Consider the following 18,365-nt stretch of genomic DNA (forward strand, 5'->3'; position numbering starts at 1 on the left):
TCACAAGTAATAATGTCCCCTGAATGTCCCCTCACAAGTAATAATGTCCCCTGAATGTCCCCTCACAAGTAATAATGTCCCCTGAATGTCCCCTCACAAGTGATAATGTCCCCTGAATGTTCCCTCACAAGTGATAATGTCCCCCGAATGTCCCCCTCACAAGTGATAATATCCCCCGAATGTTCCCTCACAAGTGATAATGTCCCCTGAATGTCCCCTCACAAGTAATAATGTCCTCTGAATGTCCCCTCACAAGTAATAATATCCCCTGAATATCCCCTCACAAGTAATAATATCCCCTGAATGTTCCCTCACAAGTAATAATGTCCCCTGAATGTCCCCTCACAAGTAATAATGTCCCCTGAATGTTCCCTTACAAGTAATAATGTCCCCTGAATGTCCCCTCACAAGTAGTAATATCCCCTGAATGTCCCCTCACAAGTAATAATGTCCCCTGAATGTTCCCTCACAAGTAATAATATCCCCTGAATGTCCCCTCACAAGTAATAATATCCCCTGAATGTTCCCTCACAAGTAATAATATCCCCTGAATGTTCCCCTCACAAGTAATAATATCCCCTGAATGTCCCCTCACAAGTGATAATATCCCCTGAATGTTCCCTCACAAGTAATAATATCTCCTGAATGTTCCCTCACAAGTGATAATATCCCCTGAATGTTCCCTCACAAGTAATAATATCCCCTGATTGTTCCCTCACAAGTAATAATGTCCCCTGAATGTCCCCTCACAAGTAATAATGTCCCCTGAATGTCCCCTCACAAGTAATAATGTCCCCTGAATGTCCCCTTACAAGTAATAATGTCCCCTGAATGTCCCCTCACAAGTAATAATGTCCCCTGAATGTCCCCTCACAAGTGATAATGTCCCCCGAATGTCCCCCTCACAAGTGATAATATCCCCCGAATGTTCCCTCACAAGTGATAATGTCCCCTGAATGTCCCCTCACAAGTAATAATGTCCTCTGAATGTCCCCTCACAAGTAATAATATCCCCTGAATATCCCCTCACAAGTAATACTATCCCCTGAATGTTCCCTCACAAGTAATAATGTCCCCTGAATGTCCCCTCACAAGTAATAATGTCCCCTGAATGTTCCCTCACAAGTAATAATGTCCCCTGAATGTCCCCTCACAAGTAATAATATCCCCTGAATGTCCCCTCACAAGTAATAATGTCCCCTGAATGTTCCCTCACAAGTAATAATATTCCCTGAATGTCCCCTCACAAGTGATAATATCCCCTGAATGTCCCCTCACAAGTGATAATATCCCCTGAATGTCCCCTCACAAGTAATAATGTCCCCTGAATGTCCCCTCACAAGTAATAATGTCCCCTGAATGTTCCCTCACAAGTAATAATGTCCCCTGAATGTCCCCTCACAAGTAATAATATCCCCTGAATGTTCCCTCACAAGTAATAATATCCCCTGAATGTCCCCTCACAAGTGATAATATCCCCTGAATGTCCCCTCACAAGTGATAATATCCCCTGAATGTCCCCTCACAAGTAATAATATCCCCTGAATGTCCCCTCACAAGTAATAATGTCCCCTGAATGTCCCCTCACAAGTAATAATGTCCCCTCACAAGTAATAATGTCCCCTGAATGTCCCCTCACAAGTGATAATATCCCCTGAATGTCCCCTCACAAGTAATAATATCCCCTGAATGTCCCCTCACAAGTAATAATGTCCCCTGAATGTCCCCTCACAAGTAATAATGTCCCCTGAATGTCCCCTCACAAGTAATAATGTCCCTTGAAAGTTCCCTCACAAGTAATAATATCTCTGAATGTACCGTCACAAGTAATAATATCTCTGAATGTACCCTCACAAGTAATAATATCCCCTGAATGTTCCCTCACAAGTGATAATATCCCCTGAATGTCCCCTCACAAGTAATAATATCTCCTGAATGTACCCTCACAAGTAATAATATCCCCCGAATGTTCCCTCACAAGTGATAATATCCCCTGAATGTTCCCTCACAAGTGATAATGTCCCCTGAATGTCCCCTCACAAGTAATAGTGTCCCCTGAATGTCCCCTCACAAGTAATAATATCCCCTGAATGTTCACTCACAAGTGATAATATCCCCTGAATGTTCCCTCACAAGTGATAATATCCCCTGAATGTCCCCTCACAAGTAATAATATCCCCTGAATGTCCCCTCACAAGTAATAATATCCCCTGAATGTTCCCTCACAAGTAATAATATCCCCTGAATGTTCCCTCACAAGTAATAATATCCCCTGAATGTTCCCTCACAAGTAATAATGTCCCCTGAATGTCCCCTCACAAGTAATAATATCCCCTGAATGTTCCCTCACAAGTAATAATATCCCCTGAATGTTCCCTCACAAGTAATAATGTCCCCTGAATGTCCCCTCACAAGTAATAATATCACCTGAATGTCCCCTCACAAGTGATAATATCCCCTGAATGTCCCCTCACAAGTGATAATATCCCCTGAATGTCCCCTCACAAGTGATAATATCCCCTGAATGTCCCCTCACAAGTGATAATATCCCCTGAATGTTCCCTCACAAGTAATAATATCCCCTGAATGTTCCCCCTCACAAGTAATAATATCTCCTGAATGTTCCCCCTCACAAGTAATAATATCCCCTGAATGTTCCCTCACAAGTGATAATATCCCCTGAATGTTCCCTCACAAGTGATAATATCCCCTGAATGTTCCCTCACAAGTGATAATATCTCCTGAATGTCCCCTCACAAGTAATAATGTCCCCTGAATGTCCCCTCACAAGTTATAATGTCCCCTGAATGTCCCCTCACAAGTTATAATGTCCCCTGAATGTCCCCTCACAAGTAATAATATCCCCTGAATGTCCCCTCACAAGTGATAATATCCCCTGAATGTTCCCTCGCAAGTAGTAATATCCCCTGAATGTCCCCTCAGAAGTGATAATATCCCCTGAATGTTCCCTCACAAGTAATAATATCCCCTGAATGTTCCCTCACAAGTGATAATATCCCCTGAATGTCGCCTCACAAGTAATAATATCCCCTGAATGTTCCCTCACAAGTAATAATATCCCCTGAATGTTCCCTCAGAAGTGATAATATCCCCTGAATGTCGCCTCACAAGTAATAATATCCCCTGAATGTCCCCTCACAAGTAATAATATCCCCTGAATGTCCCCTCACAAGTAATAATATCCCCTGAATGTCGCCTCACAAGTAATAATATCCCCTGAATGTTCCCTTACAAGTAATAATATCCCCTGAATGTTCCCTCACAAGTGATAATATCCCCTGAATGTCGCCTCACAAGTAATAATATCCCCTGAATGTCCCCTCACAAGTAATAATGTCCCCTGAATGTCCCCTCACAAGTAATAATATCCCCTGAATGTCCCCTCACAAGTAATAATATCCCCTGAATGTTCCCTCACAAGTAATAATATCCCCTGAATGTTCCCTCACAAGTGATAATATCCCCTGAATGTCGCCTCACAAGTTATAATATCCCCTGAATGTTCCCTCACAAGTAATAATATCCCCTGAATGTTCCCTCACAAGTGATAATATCCCCTGAATGTCGCCTCACAAGTAATAATATCTCCTGAATGTCCCCTCACAAGTAATAATGTCCCCTGAATGTCCCCTCAAGTTATAATGTCCCCTGAATGTCCCCTCACAAGTAATAATATCCCCTGAATGGACCCAGGCAACTATAGGCCGGTGAGTCTGACTTCTATACCAGGAAAGATCTTTGAACAAATTATTAAACAACATGTATGTCAATACCTGGATAAGAATGAAGTGATTAAACAGAGTCAGCATGGGTTTGTAACTGATAAGTCATGTCAGACTAACTTAATTTCCTTCTATGACGGTATCACTGATTGGGTGGATCAAGGAAATGCTGTAGATATAGTATATCTTGACTTCAGCAAAGCATTTGACAAAGTCTCTCATACAATCCTTATTGAAAAAATGACTAAGTATGGAATGGACAAGGCAACTGTTAGGTGGATTCATAACTGGCTTAGTGATCGGACCCAAAGAGTGGTCGTAAATGGCTGCACATCCAGTTGGAAGAATGTCTCAAGTGGGATACCACAGGGCTCTGTCCTGGGCCCTGTATTGTTCAACATCTTTATCAACGATTTAGATGAAGGAATTGAGGGTAAACTGATTAAATTTGCTGATGACACAAAGCTAGGAGGGATAGCTAATACTAGAGAGGAGAGAGAGAGGATTCAAAAAGATTTAAATAAACTGGAGAAGTGGGCAGCAACTAACAGAATGGTTTTTAACAGGGAGAAATGCAAAGTACTACATCTGGGCAATAAAAATGAAAAAAGCATATATAGAATGGGAGGAATAGGGCTAAGTGACAGCACATGTGAAAAAGACTTGGGTATACTAATAGATCACAGACTGAATATGAGTCAACAGTGTGATGCAGCAGCAAAAAAGGCAAATGCAATTCTAGGATGTATTAACAGAAGCATACAGTCTAGATCACGTGAAGTCATTATTTCCCTCTACTCCTCTTTGGTCAGACCTCATCTGGAATATTGTGTCCAGTTTTGGGCACCACATTTTAAAAAAGACATCAACAAACTGGAGCAAGTTCAGAAAAGAGCGACCAGAATGGTGACCGGTCTGCAAACCCTGTCTTATGAGGAAAGGTTGCAGGATTTGGGAATGTTTAGTTTGCAAAAGAGAAGACTGAGAGGAGACTTAATAGCTGTCTACAAATATCTAAAGGGCTGTCACATTGTAGAAGGATCAACTTTATTCTCATTTGCACAAGGAAAGACTAGAAGCAATGGGATGAAACTGAATGGGAGGAGACACAGATTAGATATTAGAAAAAACTTTTTGACAGTTAGAGTGATCAATGAGTGGAACAGGCTGCCACGAGAAGTGGTGAGTTCTCCTTCAATGGAAGTCTTCAAACAGAGGCTGGACAGACATCTGACTGGGATGATTTAGCGAATCCTGCTTTGAGCAGGGGGTTGGACCAGATGGCCCAGGAGGTCCCTTCCAACTCTACGATTCTATGATTCCCTCACAAGTGATAATATCCCCTGAATGTTCCCTCACAAGTAATAATATCCCCTGAATGTTCCCTCACAAGTAATAATATCCCCTGAATGTCCCCTCACAAGTAATAATGTCCCCTGAATGTCCCCTCACAAGTAATAATATCCCCTGAATGTCCCCTCACAAGTAATAATATCCCCTGAATGTTCCCTCACAAGTGATAATATCCCCTGAATGTTCCCTCACAAGTGATAATATCCCCTGAATGTCGCCTCACAAGTAATAATATCCCCTGAATGTTCCCTCACAAGTAATAATATCCCCTGAATGTTCCCTCACAAGTGATAATATCCCCTGAATGTCGCCTCACAAGTAATAATATCCCCTGAATGTTCCCTCACAAGTAATAATATCCCCTGAATGTTCCCTCACAAGTGATAATATCCCCTGAATGTCCCCTCACAAGTAATAATATCCCCTGAATGTTCCCTCACAAGTAATAATGTCCCCTGAATGTCCCCTCACAGGTAATAATGTCCCCTGAATGTCCCCTCACAGGTAATAATATCCCCTGAATGTTCCCCTCACAAGTAATAATATCCCCTGAATGTCCCCTCACAAGTGATAATATCCCCTGAATGTTCCCTCACAAGTAATAATATCCCCTGAATGTCCCCTCACAAGTAATAATATCCCCTGAATGTCCCCTCACAAGTAATAATATCCCCTGAATGTTCCCTCACAAGTAATAATGTCCCCTGAATGTCCCCTCACAGGTAATAATATCCCCTGAATGTTCCCCTCACAAGTAATAATATCCCCTGAATGTCCCCTCACAAGTGATAATATCCCCTGAATGTTCCCTCACAAGTAATAATATCCCCTGAATGTCCCCTCACAAGTAATAATATCCCCTGAATGTTCCCTCACAAGTAATAATGTCCCCTGAATGTCCCCTCACAAGTAATAATATCCCCTGAATGTCCCCTCACAAGTAATAATATCTTCTGAATGTTCCCTCACAAGTGATAATATCCCCTGAATGTCCCCTCACAAGTAATAATATCCCCTGAATGTTCCCCTCACAAGTAATAATATCTTCTGAATGTTCCCTCACAAGTGATAATATCCCCTGAATGTTCCCTCACAAGTGATAATATCCCCTGAATGTCCCCTCACAAGTAATAATATCCCCTGAATGTCCCCTCACAAGTAGTAATATCCCCTGAATGTTCCCTCACAAGTAGTAATATCCCCTGAATGTCCCCTCACAAGTAATAATATCCCCTGAATGTTCCCCTCACAAGTAATAATATCCCCTTAATGTCCCCTCACAAGTAATAATATCCCCTGAATGTCCCCACACAAGTAATAATGTCCCCTGAATGTCCCCTCACAAGTAGTAATATCCCCTGAATGTTCCCTCACAAGTAGTAATGTCCCCTGAATGTTCCCTCACAAGTGATAATATCCCCTGAATGTCCCCCTCACAAGTGATAATGTCCCTCTCACAAGTGATAATATCCCCTGAATGTCCCCTCACAAGTAGTAATATGACAATCTATGGTGGTTACATTCAAGGTGATTGGGTGTTTTTCCAGGTTTATTCTAATTGCCCATTTGGATCTGGAAATGTTTTTTCCCCTGAGATGAGGAAACTTCTCTTGTCTTCATGTGGATCATCAATGTAGTAGAATAGGCTGAGTTGGGTGGAAAAAGATCTATTTTTCAGTCTTAGAAACCACAACATCTCACAATGACAATCTGCTGGAGACTGGTCCGGTTTCTTCTGTAGACGCCGGTCATCTTGGTATGATGGTGACTGTATATTCCTCCTTGAGAAGTTTAAGGAAGATGTTTTGTGTCCAAAGTCAAGATTGTTGGAAAAGTGAATATTCCCTTGGACAATCTGGAGCATCGAATCACAATGTACAATAGTTATTGAAGATATTTCCATGTCTACTATATAGATTGAAGAGAGGGATTTGGGTGAAAGGAGGCAGATGGTAAGACTGTAGAAAGTTCTATGTGACATTATGTAGTGTATTATATACACTACATAATGTATCACATCATAATACATCATAATGTATTATATTTATCAGCATCTCTTGCCATTCACAGGATTACACACTAGTGAAGAAGACTTCAGGTGACTGTGTGACTCCTGGCAGCCTTGAGTCAGGAGGGCGGAGGAGGAGGCGGAGCCCCATCGCAGATCCTCCCCCGCACTCACGGATACATGAGAGGAACAAGAAGAAGATCCTGGAGCTCAGCAATAAGATGATTGAGCTGCTGACCGGAGAGGTGACTGCTGGGACATTATACAGGGCCGGCACTGGAGGATTCTGGGTAATGACGCTATCCTTGTATGTGTCAGGTTGCTGTAAGGTGTCAGGACGTCACCGTCTATTTCTCCATGGAGGAGTGGGAGTATCTAGAAGGACACAAGGATCTGTACGAGGACGTCATGATGGAGGACGACCGGCCCCGCACATCACCAGGTGAGGAGTCATAAATACAGTGATAGTAATGTACGCCAACAGTCCAGAATTGATAGAAAAGATGTTCTCAAGCACAGTGTCCTGAGAGAAGACAGCCAGTGTGTGCAATGTGTAGTGGGCGAAGACTGCAGGAAAACCCACAGCACAGAAATGTTTCACCAGACGGTCAATGTAGTCATTGTACATTTACTCCACAATGTAGTGTGGCGTAGCGCCTACTGTGTGTGTTGGGGAATACTCGCTTGGCAGTGCATTAGCGTAGTCAGGCACAGGTTTTTCACACAAAACAGTCCATACGGTTTATTTAAACGTCATAAACCACACCGTAAGCCAGGTTGCACATCACCGGCTTACACATAGTCCATTACTTCATCACGTCTGGCTTTACAAAGCATTCACTAGTCACGCCGGACTCTCTCCAGTCACCGGGTGACCGCACCGTTCAGTAACTGACCATTGTCAGTGCACATAGTTCTTTCCCCATACCCGGGGCTACCTCTCAGGAGCTCCTGCTCCACAGGCTGATTCCTCGTCAGACCAAGGTCCTCAACAGGACGGCATCTTTCTCAGTGTAGGGCCGTCCCAGGCTCTGCACACACTTGTGGCCTGTCCGGGTGCTATTCAGGAAGTTCGTCCAACACCCAGGCCACCAGGTCCAAGGTCTCACCGCGTGCTCTTCAGGAAGTTCATCCTCCTCCGCCACCTTCCAACACAGACCTTCCAGGACCTAGCACTCTGAACCATTCAGGTCCATATACTCTGACCATGTGACGAGACATTATATGGTTGTAACCCCATGGATGGGCAGTGCATGTGTGGTTAGTCAATTCCTGCCCAGCTCGCTGACTAACCCTATAAGCCCCTCTTATAAGGAAACACAACAAACACTTGTGGAACTATAAGTCCCAGCATAACCATATCATTTTGGGCTTACAGAACCTCAGCGACACATACCGGCCATTTACAATAATGCCAGTCCCTAATTCACCATCATAATTATGCCTCCAAGTGCATCTTGAAGCGCATACACAGCGCCCCCTAGCTGTAACAGGGGTCACTGCCTCACAGTAGAAAAACAGATCTGGTCTCCTTCTGCATTTTACATCTAAAATAAATGCATTTTACGTTATACGGTGGAAAATAACAAAAACATATAAGAAGTATATCGAAAGGAAATGCATATACTCACACTGAGTGATCACAGTAATACAGACACCTACCTTGCCTGTTAATGATCCTGATGATGATAATCTTGGCATATGTCCTCCATCCTGGTATATGTTCCCCATCCTGGTATATGTCCCCCCCATCCTGGTATATGTCCCCCCCATCCTGGTATATGTCCCCCCCATCCTGGTATATGTCCCCCCGTCCTGGTATATGTCCCCCCATCCTGGTGTATGCCCCCCACCCTGGTATATGTCCCCCCGTCCTGGTGTATGCCCCCCCCGTCCTGGTATATGTCCCCCCATCCTGGTATATGTCGCTTCACCCTGGTATATGTCCCCCCATCCTGGTATATGTCCCCCCCATCCTGGTATATGTCGCTTCACCCTGGTATATGTCCCCCCATCCTGGTATATGTCCCCCCGTCCTGGTCTATGTCCCCCTATCCTGGTATATGTCGCTTCACCCCGGTATATGTCCCCCCATCCTGGTATATGTCCCCCCGTCCTGGTATATGTCCCTCCATCCTGGTATATGCCCCCCCGTCCTGGTGTATGCCCCCCCGTTCTGGTATATGTCCCCCCGTCCTGGTATATGTCCCCCCGTCCTGGTATATGTCCCCCCGTCCTGGTATATGTCCCCCCCATCCTGGTATATGTCCCCCCCGTCCTGGTATATGCCCCCCCCCCCGTCCTGGTATATGCCCCCCCCCCCGTCCTGGTGTATGCCCCCCCGTCCTGGTATATGTCCCCCCCGTCCTGGTATATGTCGCTTCACCCTGGTATATGTCCCCCCATCCTGGTATATGTCCCCCCGTCCTGGTCTATGTCCCCCTATCCTGGTATATGTCGCTTCACCCCGGTATTTGTCCCCCCATCCTGGTATATGTCCCCCCGTCCTGGTATATGTCCCTCCATCCTGGTGTATGCCCCCCCGTCCTGGTGTATGCCCCCCGTCCTGGTGTATGTCCCCCCGTCCTGGTATATGTCCCCCGGTCCTGGTATATGTCCCCCCGTCCTGGTATATGTCCCCCCGTCCTGGTATATGTCCCCCCGTCCTGGTGTATGCCCCCCGTCCTGGTGTATGTCCCCCCGTCCTGGTATATGTCCCCCGGTCCTGGTATATGTCCCCCCGTCCTGGTATATGTCCCCCCGTCCTGGTATATGTCCCCCCGTCCTGGTATATGTCCCCCCGTCCTGGTATATGTCCCCCCGTCCTGGTATATGTCCCCCCGTCCTGGTATATGTCCCCCCGTCCTGGTATATGTCCCTCCATCCTGGTGTATGCCCCCCCGTCCTGGTGTATGCCCCCCGTCCTGGTGTATGTCCCCCCGTCCTGGTATATGTCCCCCGGTCCTGGTATATGTCCCCCGGTCCTGGTATATGTCCCCCCGTCCTGGTATATGTCCCCCCGTCCTGGTATATGTCCCCCCGTCCTGGTATATGTCCCCCCGTCCTGGTATATGTCCCCCCGTCCTGGTATATGTCCCCCCGTCCTGGTATATGTCCCCCCGTCCTGGTATATGTCCCCCCGTCCTGGTATATGCCCCCCCCCCGTCCTGGTGTATGTCCCCCCGTCCTGGTGTATGTCCCCCCGTCCTGGTGTATGTCCCCCCGTCCTGGTATATGTCCCCCCGTCCTGGTATATGTCCCCCCATCCTGGTGTATGCCCCCCCCGTCCTGGTGTATGTCCCCCCGTCCTGGTATATGTCCCCCCCGTCCTGGTGTATGCCCCCCCCCCCCGTCCTGGTATATGTCCCTCCATCCTGGTATATGCCCCCCCGTCCTGGTATATGTCCCTCCATCCTGGTATATGCCCCCCCGTCCTGGTATATGTCCCCCCATCCTGGTATGTGGCCCCCATATATTCAATGCAAAGAAAAACAATAAACTCTTCTACTTACCTTCCTTGTCCTACACAGCGCTGTGTGTTCTGCATGCTTTGAACAGGTTGGCAGTGAGCGCTGATCGCAGGTAACAGGCTGTGATCACCGCTCCCTGCTGCCGCAGATACTCCCCTCACCACGGACCTCCACTCCTCGGCATCTTCTCTTCCCGGCATCGATGACAGGGGGAAAGTGGAGCCTGCAGCATACACTGTGGGTTTCACAAAGATGACCCCGATCTCCTCCCAAATGGACCTGGACAGCTCAACGGGCATTCCCTGGTCATAATTAGAGGCAGGAGGAGCAACCTCAATGCAAGACATTCCATCGCCATCTGACGGCAGGCTCTTATGCTGATTGGAGGGTCAGAGTTTGGTACAAGCAATGGAAATCTTTGAGTTACGATCTGCTGTATGGAATGATTTCTTGACACACCCTGCTCGCCTCCAGAGAACCTAAAATTCTATGGACTCTTTTTAAAAAAAAAAAAAAAAAAAGGCCAATAATTGTCACCTGCTTGGAAGAAAGCTCAACACGTGGTTGTGTATATGCAGTGTTTAGCAGGTGTGTGTTTGGAGCAGAGGTGTGTGTGTAATCAGAACGGTATGTCTTGATGTAGCAGAGCTGTGTGTGCATGTAACATAGTTGTGTGTCAGTGTAGAAGAGTTGTGTGTATGTAGCAAGTGTAGTTGGGTGTGTGTATGTATATGTGTGCATTAAAGGGAGTGTACATAATGTGCTGTAAAGATATATAATGCTCATGGTGCAGAGAATCACTAACAATAGATCTATTACCTCCTCATTTTATACTAGTGCATTAACATTGGTGGCATTGACTCCACTTCTTTACACTGCAGGGAAGTATTATTTAGTAGAAAATATGTTTTTGCAATGTTCTGCTTTCTAAACCTGGGGTACGTGTCATCGTAAGGTGCATCTTATAGTCCTAAGAATATGGTACATACCCCAATTATTTTATGAACATAACAGTGAGAACAGAGTAACACAAGCGTATAACACCTGGACACCAGGTGTTGACTGGCAGCCGAGGAGCTAGACACCAGGTGTCGACTGGCAGCCGAGGAGCGGGACACCAGGTGTCGACTGGCAGCCGAGGAGCGGGACGCCAGGTGTCGACTGGCAGCCGAGGAGCTGGACACCAGGTGTCGACTGGCAGCCGAGGAGCTGGACACCAGGTGTCGACTGGCAGCCGAGGAGCTGGACACCAGGTGTCGACTGGCAGCCGAGGAGCTGGACACCAGGTGTCGACTGGCAGCCGAGGAGCTGGACACCAGGTGTCGACTGGCAGCCGAAGAGCAGGACACCAGGTGTCGACTGGCAGCCGAGGAGCTGGACACCAGGTGTCGACTGGCAGCCGAGGAGCTGGACACCAGGTGTCGACTGGCAGTCGAGGAGCTGGACACCAGGTGTCGACTGGCAGCCGAGGAGCGGGCCACCAGGTGTCGACTGGCAGCCGAGGAGCGGGCCACCAGGTGTCGACTGGCGGCCGAGGAGCGGGCCACCAGGTGCGACTGGTGGCCGAGGAGCGGGCCACCAGGTGTCGACTGGCAGCCGAGGAGCGGGCCACCAGGTGTCGACTGGCGGCCGAGGAGCGGGACACCAGGTGTCGACTGGCAGCCGAGGAGCTGGACACCAGGTGTCGACTGGCAGCCGAGGAGCGGGCCACCAGGTGTCGACTGGCAGCCGAGGAGCGGGCCACCAGGTGTCGACTGGCAGCCGAGGAGCGGGCCACCAGGTGTCGACTGGCAGCCGAGGAGCGGGCCACCAGGTGTCGACTGGCAGCCGAGGAGCGGGCCACCAGGTGCGACTGGCGGCCGAGGAGCGGGCCACCAGGTGTCGACTGGCAGCCGAGGAGCGGGACACCAGGTTCTGACTGGCAGCCGAGGAGCGGGACACCAGGTTCTGACTGGCAGCCGAGGAGCGGGACACCAGGTTCTGACTGGCAGCCGAGGAGCGGGACACCAGGTTCTGACTGGCAGCTATGTGAAATGCACCCAAGTGCGACAGAACCTATCACAAGGGTTTATAATTGCAGTAAGAATTAGAACAACTACAGAAATGAGAAGGTTGTGGGAGCCCAAGGTTCACTATTGTGTGTGGGGAGCGAAGGCTAGCCCATATGGTCCGATCCCACAGAAGAGCTAATTGCTGAAAAAAATGGCTATGATCGAAAGGCGTCTGTACATGCGGCTGTGCAACCCTACATGAGAATCAATATGTTGACATGGTGTCCAAATTGCTTAGTACTCAATCTTACCAAAATGTGGGATGTTCTGCAAGAACAAGTCCGCTCCATGGTGGCCTTACCTTACAACTAGGATACTACAGGGCAGCTCCGAGGTCTTGTGGAGTCCGCGCACTGATGCGTCAGAAGAGGATAGCATGGGTCAATTATTTTTTGAATTACTGTTTATATTTATATACAGCATAACTGTCCCATAACTGGTCCATGGACCTTGAAGAGATGATGGAGTTGTTCCGTAGCTTTCTATCGATCTCACGGGTTCCTGTTCTGAGGGAGTCAGTCTGGCGATAACTGTTAACATATAGTGTATTTTCCCTTTTTTGGATCCTTTTAAGTTCACCCCAGGAGAGACTATCCAACACCTCAGTCGCTTCCATAGTACAGAGGAAAATTAGAGAACTCATTGATGGTCACCACTGTACGATCCTTCTCTGAAAATTTAGAATTTCTTTTTAAGGTTTTTGAAGTATAGATTTTTTTTGACATGGCTGCTTATCTAAATGCATAGATATTTGAGCCTCTCCCACATGCTGATGGTCAGTAGCCCCAGGCCTAGGCTTTCCGTGGTCCTATTAGTTTGATGGTTTAGTAAAGCAATGACAAGAACCACATTTCTATTGAGACCTGGATAATAAAGAGATAGAATAACAGGTATTGATCTGATACAGATGGATCTCCAGCCGGTCATAGATTCTGTCACTGTGTGGTTGTGTCTCCCACAGATGAATCTAAGAGGAGAAACCCACCAGAGAGATGTCCCCGTCCTCTGTGTTCCCCGGACCGTCCAGAGGAGAATCACCACGTCCTGGACGATCATCAGGTAGATGACAATTTCATCACCGAGATACGACCATAAGGAAATGGAAACAAAGTTCACGTTCCATTATATTCTTGTCTCTTTAGGCTGAAGATCAGATTGGTATTAAGGTCGTGGTTATAGATGAAGAAGAGGAGACCGAGGACGACCAGCCGTGTAAGGAGGGAGCTGTAAAACTAAACATGGTTTGAGGGTCCCCTAGATAATACTCCGCTCAAATGATCGTCACATGTAACTATTCTATGCCGTCTGTTTCCTGCAGATGAACTCATTGAAAGAAGCCCACCAGAGAGATGTCCCCGTCCTCCGTATTTCCAGGACCGTCCAGAGGAGAATCTTCAGGTAAAAGGAGCTGAGCTCTGTACCAATCTACTTATATAGGAAAGTGTGGAGACTCCTGTCCTTGTGGTTAGAGATTTGTTTGAGTTTTCAAATAGTTACTGCACTCTCGGAAAGGCTGTGGATTCTTTACGTTTCTTCCTTCTACGTGCTAAAGTGTTACGCTTTAATGTAAAAAGGTGCCGAGCTTACAAAAAGACGCGAAATTCAGTGATGCAGAACAAGCAAAATAAAAAGGAAGGAGCTCACCCCGTGTTAATTGACGCCCTCCACCGTCTCCACGGAAGGGTTTCTCTTTGCCCGTTGCCTGCTTTCCCGTACCACCTTCATCACACTGTATATTGGTGATAGGTTTTTCCATCTCACTGTCGTATTACACAGAATTGTTACATTGGGTTTATCAGGTTGAAGATCAAACGATTATCAAAGTGAAGGTCCAAGAAGAAGGAGGAGAGATGATGAGGGGCAATGCACCGTGTATGAGTGACGTAGAAGAGGAAATCCCGGTAAATGTTACCGCAGGTATGCAAAAACTAGAAAGTAATCGCAGAGGTTTTTTAAGCCGAGCTTCCACCTTGGTAAGAATATGTGAATGCTCTCGATTGAGCAGTCGGCATTTAGATGTGTCCCGGGCGTATCACACGAATGAGCGAAGACTAAAATATGGAAGTTTCGGCTCTGACCTCCTTTTCGTTAGTTTGTCCAAAAACGGGATCGTTCAGTTCTTGCCTCCGCAACCAATTTTTTTTTCTACATTTGTTATTTTTCTGTCAACCGGGATGTGTGATGGCTTCTTTTGTGTATCGTGAGCCAATAGTTTTACTGATACCAACTTGGTGTACAAAGTTTTGATTGCTTGTTATTGCATTTTTTTCTTTTTTGAAGGAGAAGCAGCAACCAAAAATGAAATGATGGCATTTTGAATTTTTTTCTCTTTAGGGCGTTTACCATACGGGTAAATTTAATATTTGGGAGACTGAACTTTTATGGATGGGGCGATACCAAATATATTTATATTTTTAATCCAGAAAAAGGAGGTACAATTCTAATTTTTAAAAACGTACAATATATTTTTTTGTTTTTCTCTTTATAATTTAGTTTTCTTAGGGGACTTGAAGCTGCGATTGTCTGATTGCTTATACTATATAATGCGGTACAAAGTGAGAATCGCTGTCTCCTATGAAGTCAAACTGTGCTTGTGACCGTGGCCTTCACCAGGCTCCCGACTCTCATAGTAACCCAAGGTCCACCCACGGCTGTTAACCAGTTAAATACCACTGTCAATCACTGACAGCAGCATTTAACACTCAGTGGCCAGAAGGGAGTCATAAGTCGAACCCAACGACGCCCATGTAAAGTCATCACAAGACGCGGATGGGTTGTCATGACAGCCAGGCGTCTTCAGAAGACCCCTGTGCCTGCTGTCATCGCGATACTACTGTGAGCGCCCTGCTATGTATAGCGTAGGTGATCGCACGATTGCAGCACCAAGTCTCCTTAGGGGACTGCAGGACACAGTAAAAAAAAAAAAAAAAATTTTTAAAGTACAAAAGTTCAAATCACCCCCCCCCTTTACCACTATTAAAAATGAAACAATTAAAGAAAAATACACATATTTGGTATCGCTGCCTTCAGAAATGTACGATCTATCAAAATATAAAATAAATGAATCCGATTGGTAAACGGCGTAATGTAAAAAAATCAAAATGCCAGAATTAACGCTATCTGGTTCTCAGCAACATTGCAATAACAGGAGATCAAAACATCGTGTCTACCCCAAAATGGTATAAAAAAAATTTCAGCTCAAACCGCAAAAAATAAACCCTGACCCAGCCCCAGGTCCTGAAAAATGGAGACTCTGCGGGTCTCAGAAAATGGCAACAAACGCAATTTCCCATTTTCCAGTACAGTATGTGGTAAAACCAATGGTGTCGTTCAAAAATAAAACTCGTCACACAAAAAACCAGCGGCCATATTGACAGAAAAATAAAAAAGCTATGGCTCCGGGAAGAAGGGGAACAAAAAAAAAACGATAAATAGAAAGTCACCCGGGGGTGAAGGCATAAAATACAAAAGCCTTTGTAGGGCTGGAATCAAACATGCCATGTTTGTGGCCATTTGTGGTGTCAGACTTAAGGCTCCGTCTCACATAGCGAGATCGCTAATGCATCATCGATTTTGTGACGCAACAGCAATCTCGCCACGTGTGACACGTAGCGGCGACCCCCCCCCCCCCCGCTGGATATCGCTGATCGTGCAGGAATGTCCTGGGCCATTTTTTCGTCGTCGGCGTCCCGCTGGCCAGCGCACATCGCTGTGTTTGATCGCTGGATCATTGCTGCGTCGCTGAAGAGATCTGCCTGTCTGGCAGCTTACTAGCGATCATTTAGCGACGCACCAGTGATCCCTACCAGGTCGTATCGTTGTCGGGATATCTGGTGCGTCGCTAAGTGAAACGGGACCCTTAAACTCTATAGCCGTTTATTGGATGTAGCAATCCTACAAGTCAATATTGCTCTTTAATGAACCTTTCGATATGACTTGGGATAAAAGCCAAACCGGAATCTCAATTTGCAGACTTGTGTTTCAGGGTGTTGCCCCCCATCAGTGCAAAGCATGAGATCTAATGTAACAACCCTGCTGGCGTCACTGCATGGCCTCCCATCCCCCGCACATCAACTTACTCACTGCTCCGGGTCATGCTGTGAATTCTGTCTATTGCCAGCCCTGTGCTCTGTGCCTCTGCTCTTCTGTATGTTTCCTGGCTATGTGTGTATAGGGGGGCGGTGCCAGAACTCTCTGGTTCTTATGCAGTCAGGGTGCACCTGTCTAATCTGTCCCTGACCAATCACCTAGAGCCCTTGACTATTTAGTTCCGCCACACCCACTGAAACATTGCCTGTGCAATGTCTAAACTCAGTTAGCTCTTTGCTGCTGAGCTAGCCAGGCCCTGTCCTGTGTCTTGCCTTCTCTGAAGGCTCTTATTGCATATTCCTGTGTCTTGGTACCTTGCCTAGTACTTCTCTGTCCGCCTGCCAGGAGGCTGAATATCCTGGCCCTTGAGTCTTGGTCCCAGTACCTTGTCTGTACTCTGTCCTACCTTAGTCTCCCTTTCTCCTTGTCTGTGGCTTCCTTCCCTGCTGTGTCTTTCCTTGTGTCCTCCCTGTCTGTGCATCTGCTGTCTTGCAGCTCTGCCTGCTCGGCTCCCTAGCCGCTCTGCCTGCTCGGCTCCCTAGCCGCTCTGCCTGCTCGGCTCCCTAGCCGCTCTGCCTGCTCGGCTCCCTAGCCGCTCTGCCTGCTCGGCTCCCTAGCCGATCTGCCTGCACGGCTCCCTAGCCGCTCTGCCTGCACGGCTCCCTAGCCGCTCTGCCTGCACGGCTCCCTAGCCGCTCTGCCTGCACGGCTCCCTAGCCGCTCTGCCTGCACGGCTCCCTAGCCGCTCTGCCTGCACGGCTCCCTTGCCGCTCTGCCTGCACGGCTCCCTTTCAGCCCAGCCTACTCCGCACTTCTGCGGCTCCACCTACTCCACACTCCTGCCTATATCCATACCTGCACCCCCTGTGTGAACAGGTCCAGATCCTGTTCCAACATACACCACTCCCTCCTGCCTACACCTGCTGTGTGAACAGGTCCCTACCTGTCCCTTCTCATACCACGCCAGTCTGTCCTTTGTCTCCAAGCCGTGCCCGCTTGCCCTGTGTCTCAGCCTGCTTGTCACTCGCACCTGTCCAGGTGTCCTGTTCCCGAGTGGGATCAGCAGCCACAGCCAGACACCACCCTGGAGTGGCACCCGGCAGCTACCTGCCGCACAAGCCTGACCTCACCATCAGAGGCTCCAGCGAAGACCGAGGTAGCTGCCGTAGTTACGCCCCTTCCAGAGTAGTCTGGTTTGTGGCACAGTGGGGCCACAACCCCCCGGCTCGCGCCACTCAGCCAAGGCGTGAGCGTGACATCTAATTTGGAGTTTAAGTCCTCTTCAACTCTGAATAGGTGATTTTCATACTTCATTTTCCAGCCTACAAGCCTCAATTACACTTGCATGTCACTCTCCACAATGAGAGATGTGACCCTTAAGACCCCAGTCAGAGGCATCTCATAAAGCCACGTCAGATCTCACACTTTGCACTAAGTAGGGGGCAACACCCCGAAACATGTATCTGCAAATTGAGATTCTGGTTTGGCTTTAAATTCATATGGCAAGGCTCTTTAAAGGGTTTATATTGACTTTTAGGATTGCTACTTTCAGTAGGCAGTATTAGAATTCAAGTCTTCTTCCTCTCTGAAGATGCAATTTGCATTTTTCTAGCTTAATATGAATGTTATAAATTTGACTACTTTTAGATTT

General features: G+C 47.2%; 1 protein-coding gene across 3 annotated transcripts in view; it reads left to right on the forward strand.

The window, feature by feature from the left end:
- The window catches only part of LOC141091582 (uncharacterized), a 34,621-nt gene that overhangs the window by 14,338 nt on the left and 1,918 nt on the right, over positions 1-18,365 (forward strand). For all 3 annotated transcript variants that reach the window (XM_073577246.1, XM_073577244.1, XM_073577245.1), the window contains exons 4-9: positions 7,167-7,349; positions 7,423-7,546; positions 13,587-13,684; positions 13,768-13,837; positions 13,944-14,023; positions 14,425-14,542. In XM_073577246.1, coding sequence (XP_073433347.1) covers positions 7,167-7,349; positions 7,423-7,546; positions 13,587-13,684; positions 13,768-13,837; positions 13,944-14,023; positions 14,425-14,542 — 673 coding nt within the window. The remainder of the gene's footprint in view (positions 1-7,166; positions 7,350-7,422; positions 7,547-13,586; positions 13,685-13,767; positions 13,838-13,943; positions 14,024-14,424; positions 14,543-18,365) is intronic.

Source organism: Dendrobates tinctorius, unplaced genomic scaffold (assembly GCF_039654945.1).
Source record: "Dendrobates tinctorius isolate UK_male_01 unplaced genomic scaffold, ASM3965494v1 ptg000055l, whole genome shotgun sequence".
In the NCBI taxonomy this organism is placed as follows: domain Eukaryota; kingdom Metazoa; phylum Chordata; class Amphibia; order Anura; family Dendrobatidae; genus Dendrobates; species Dendrobates tinctorius.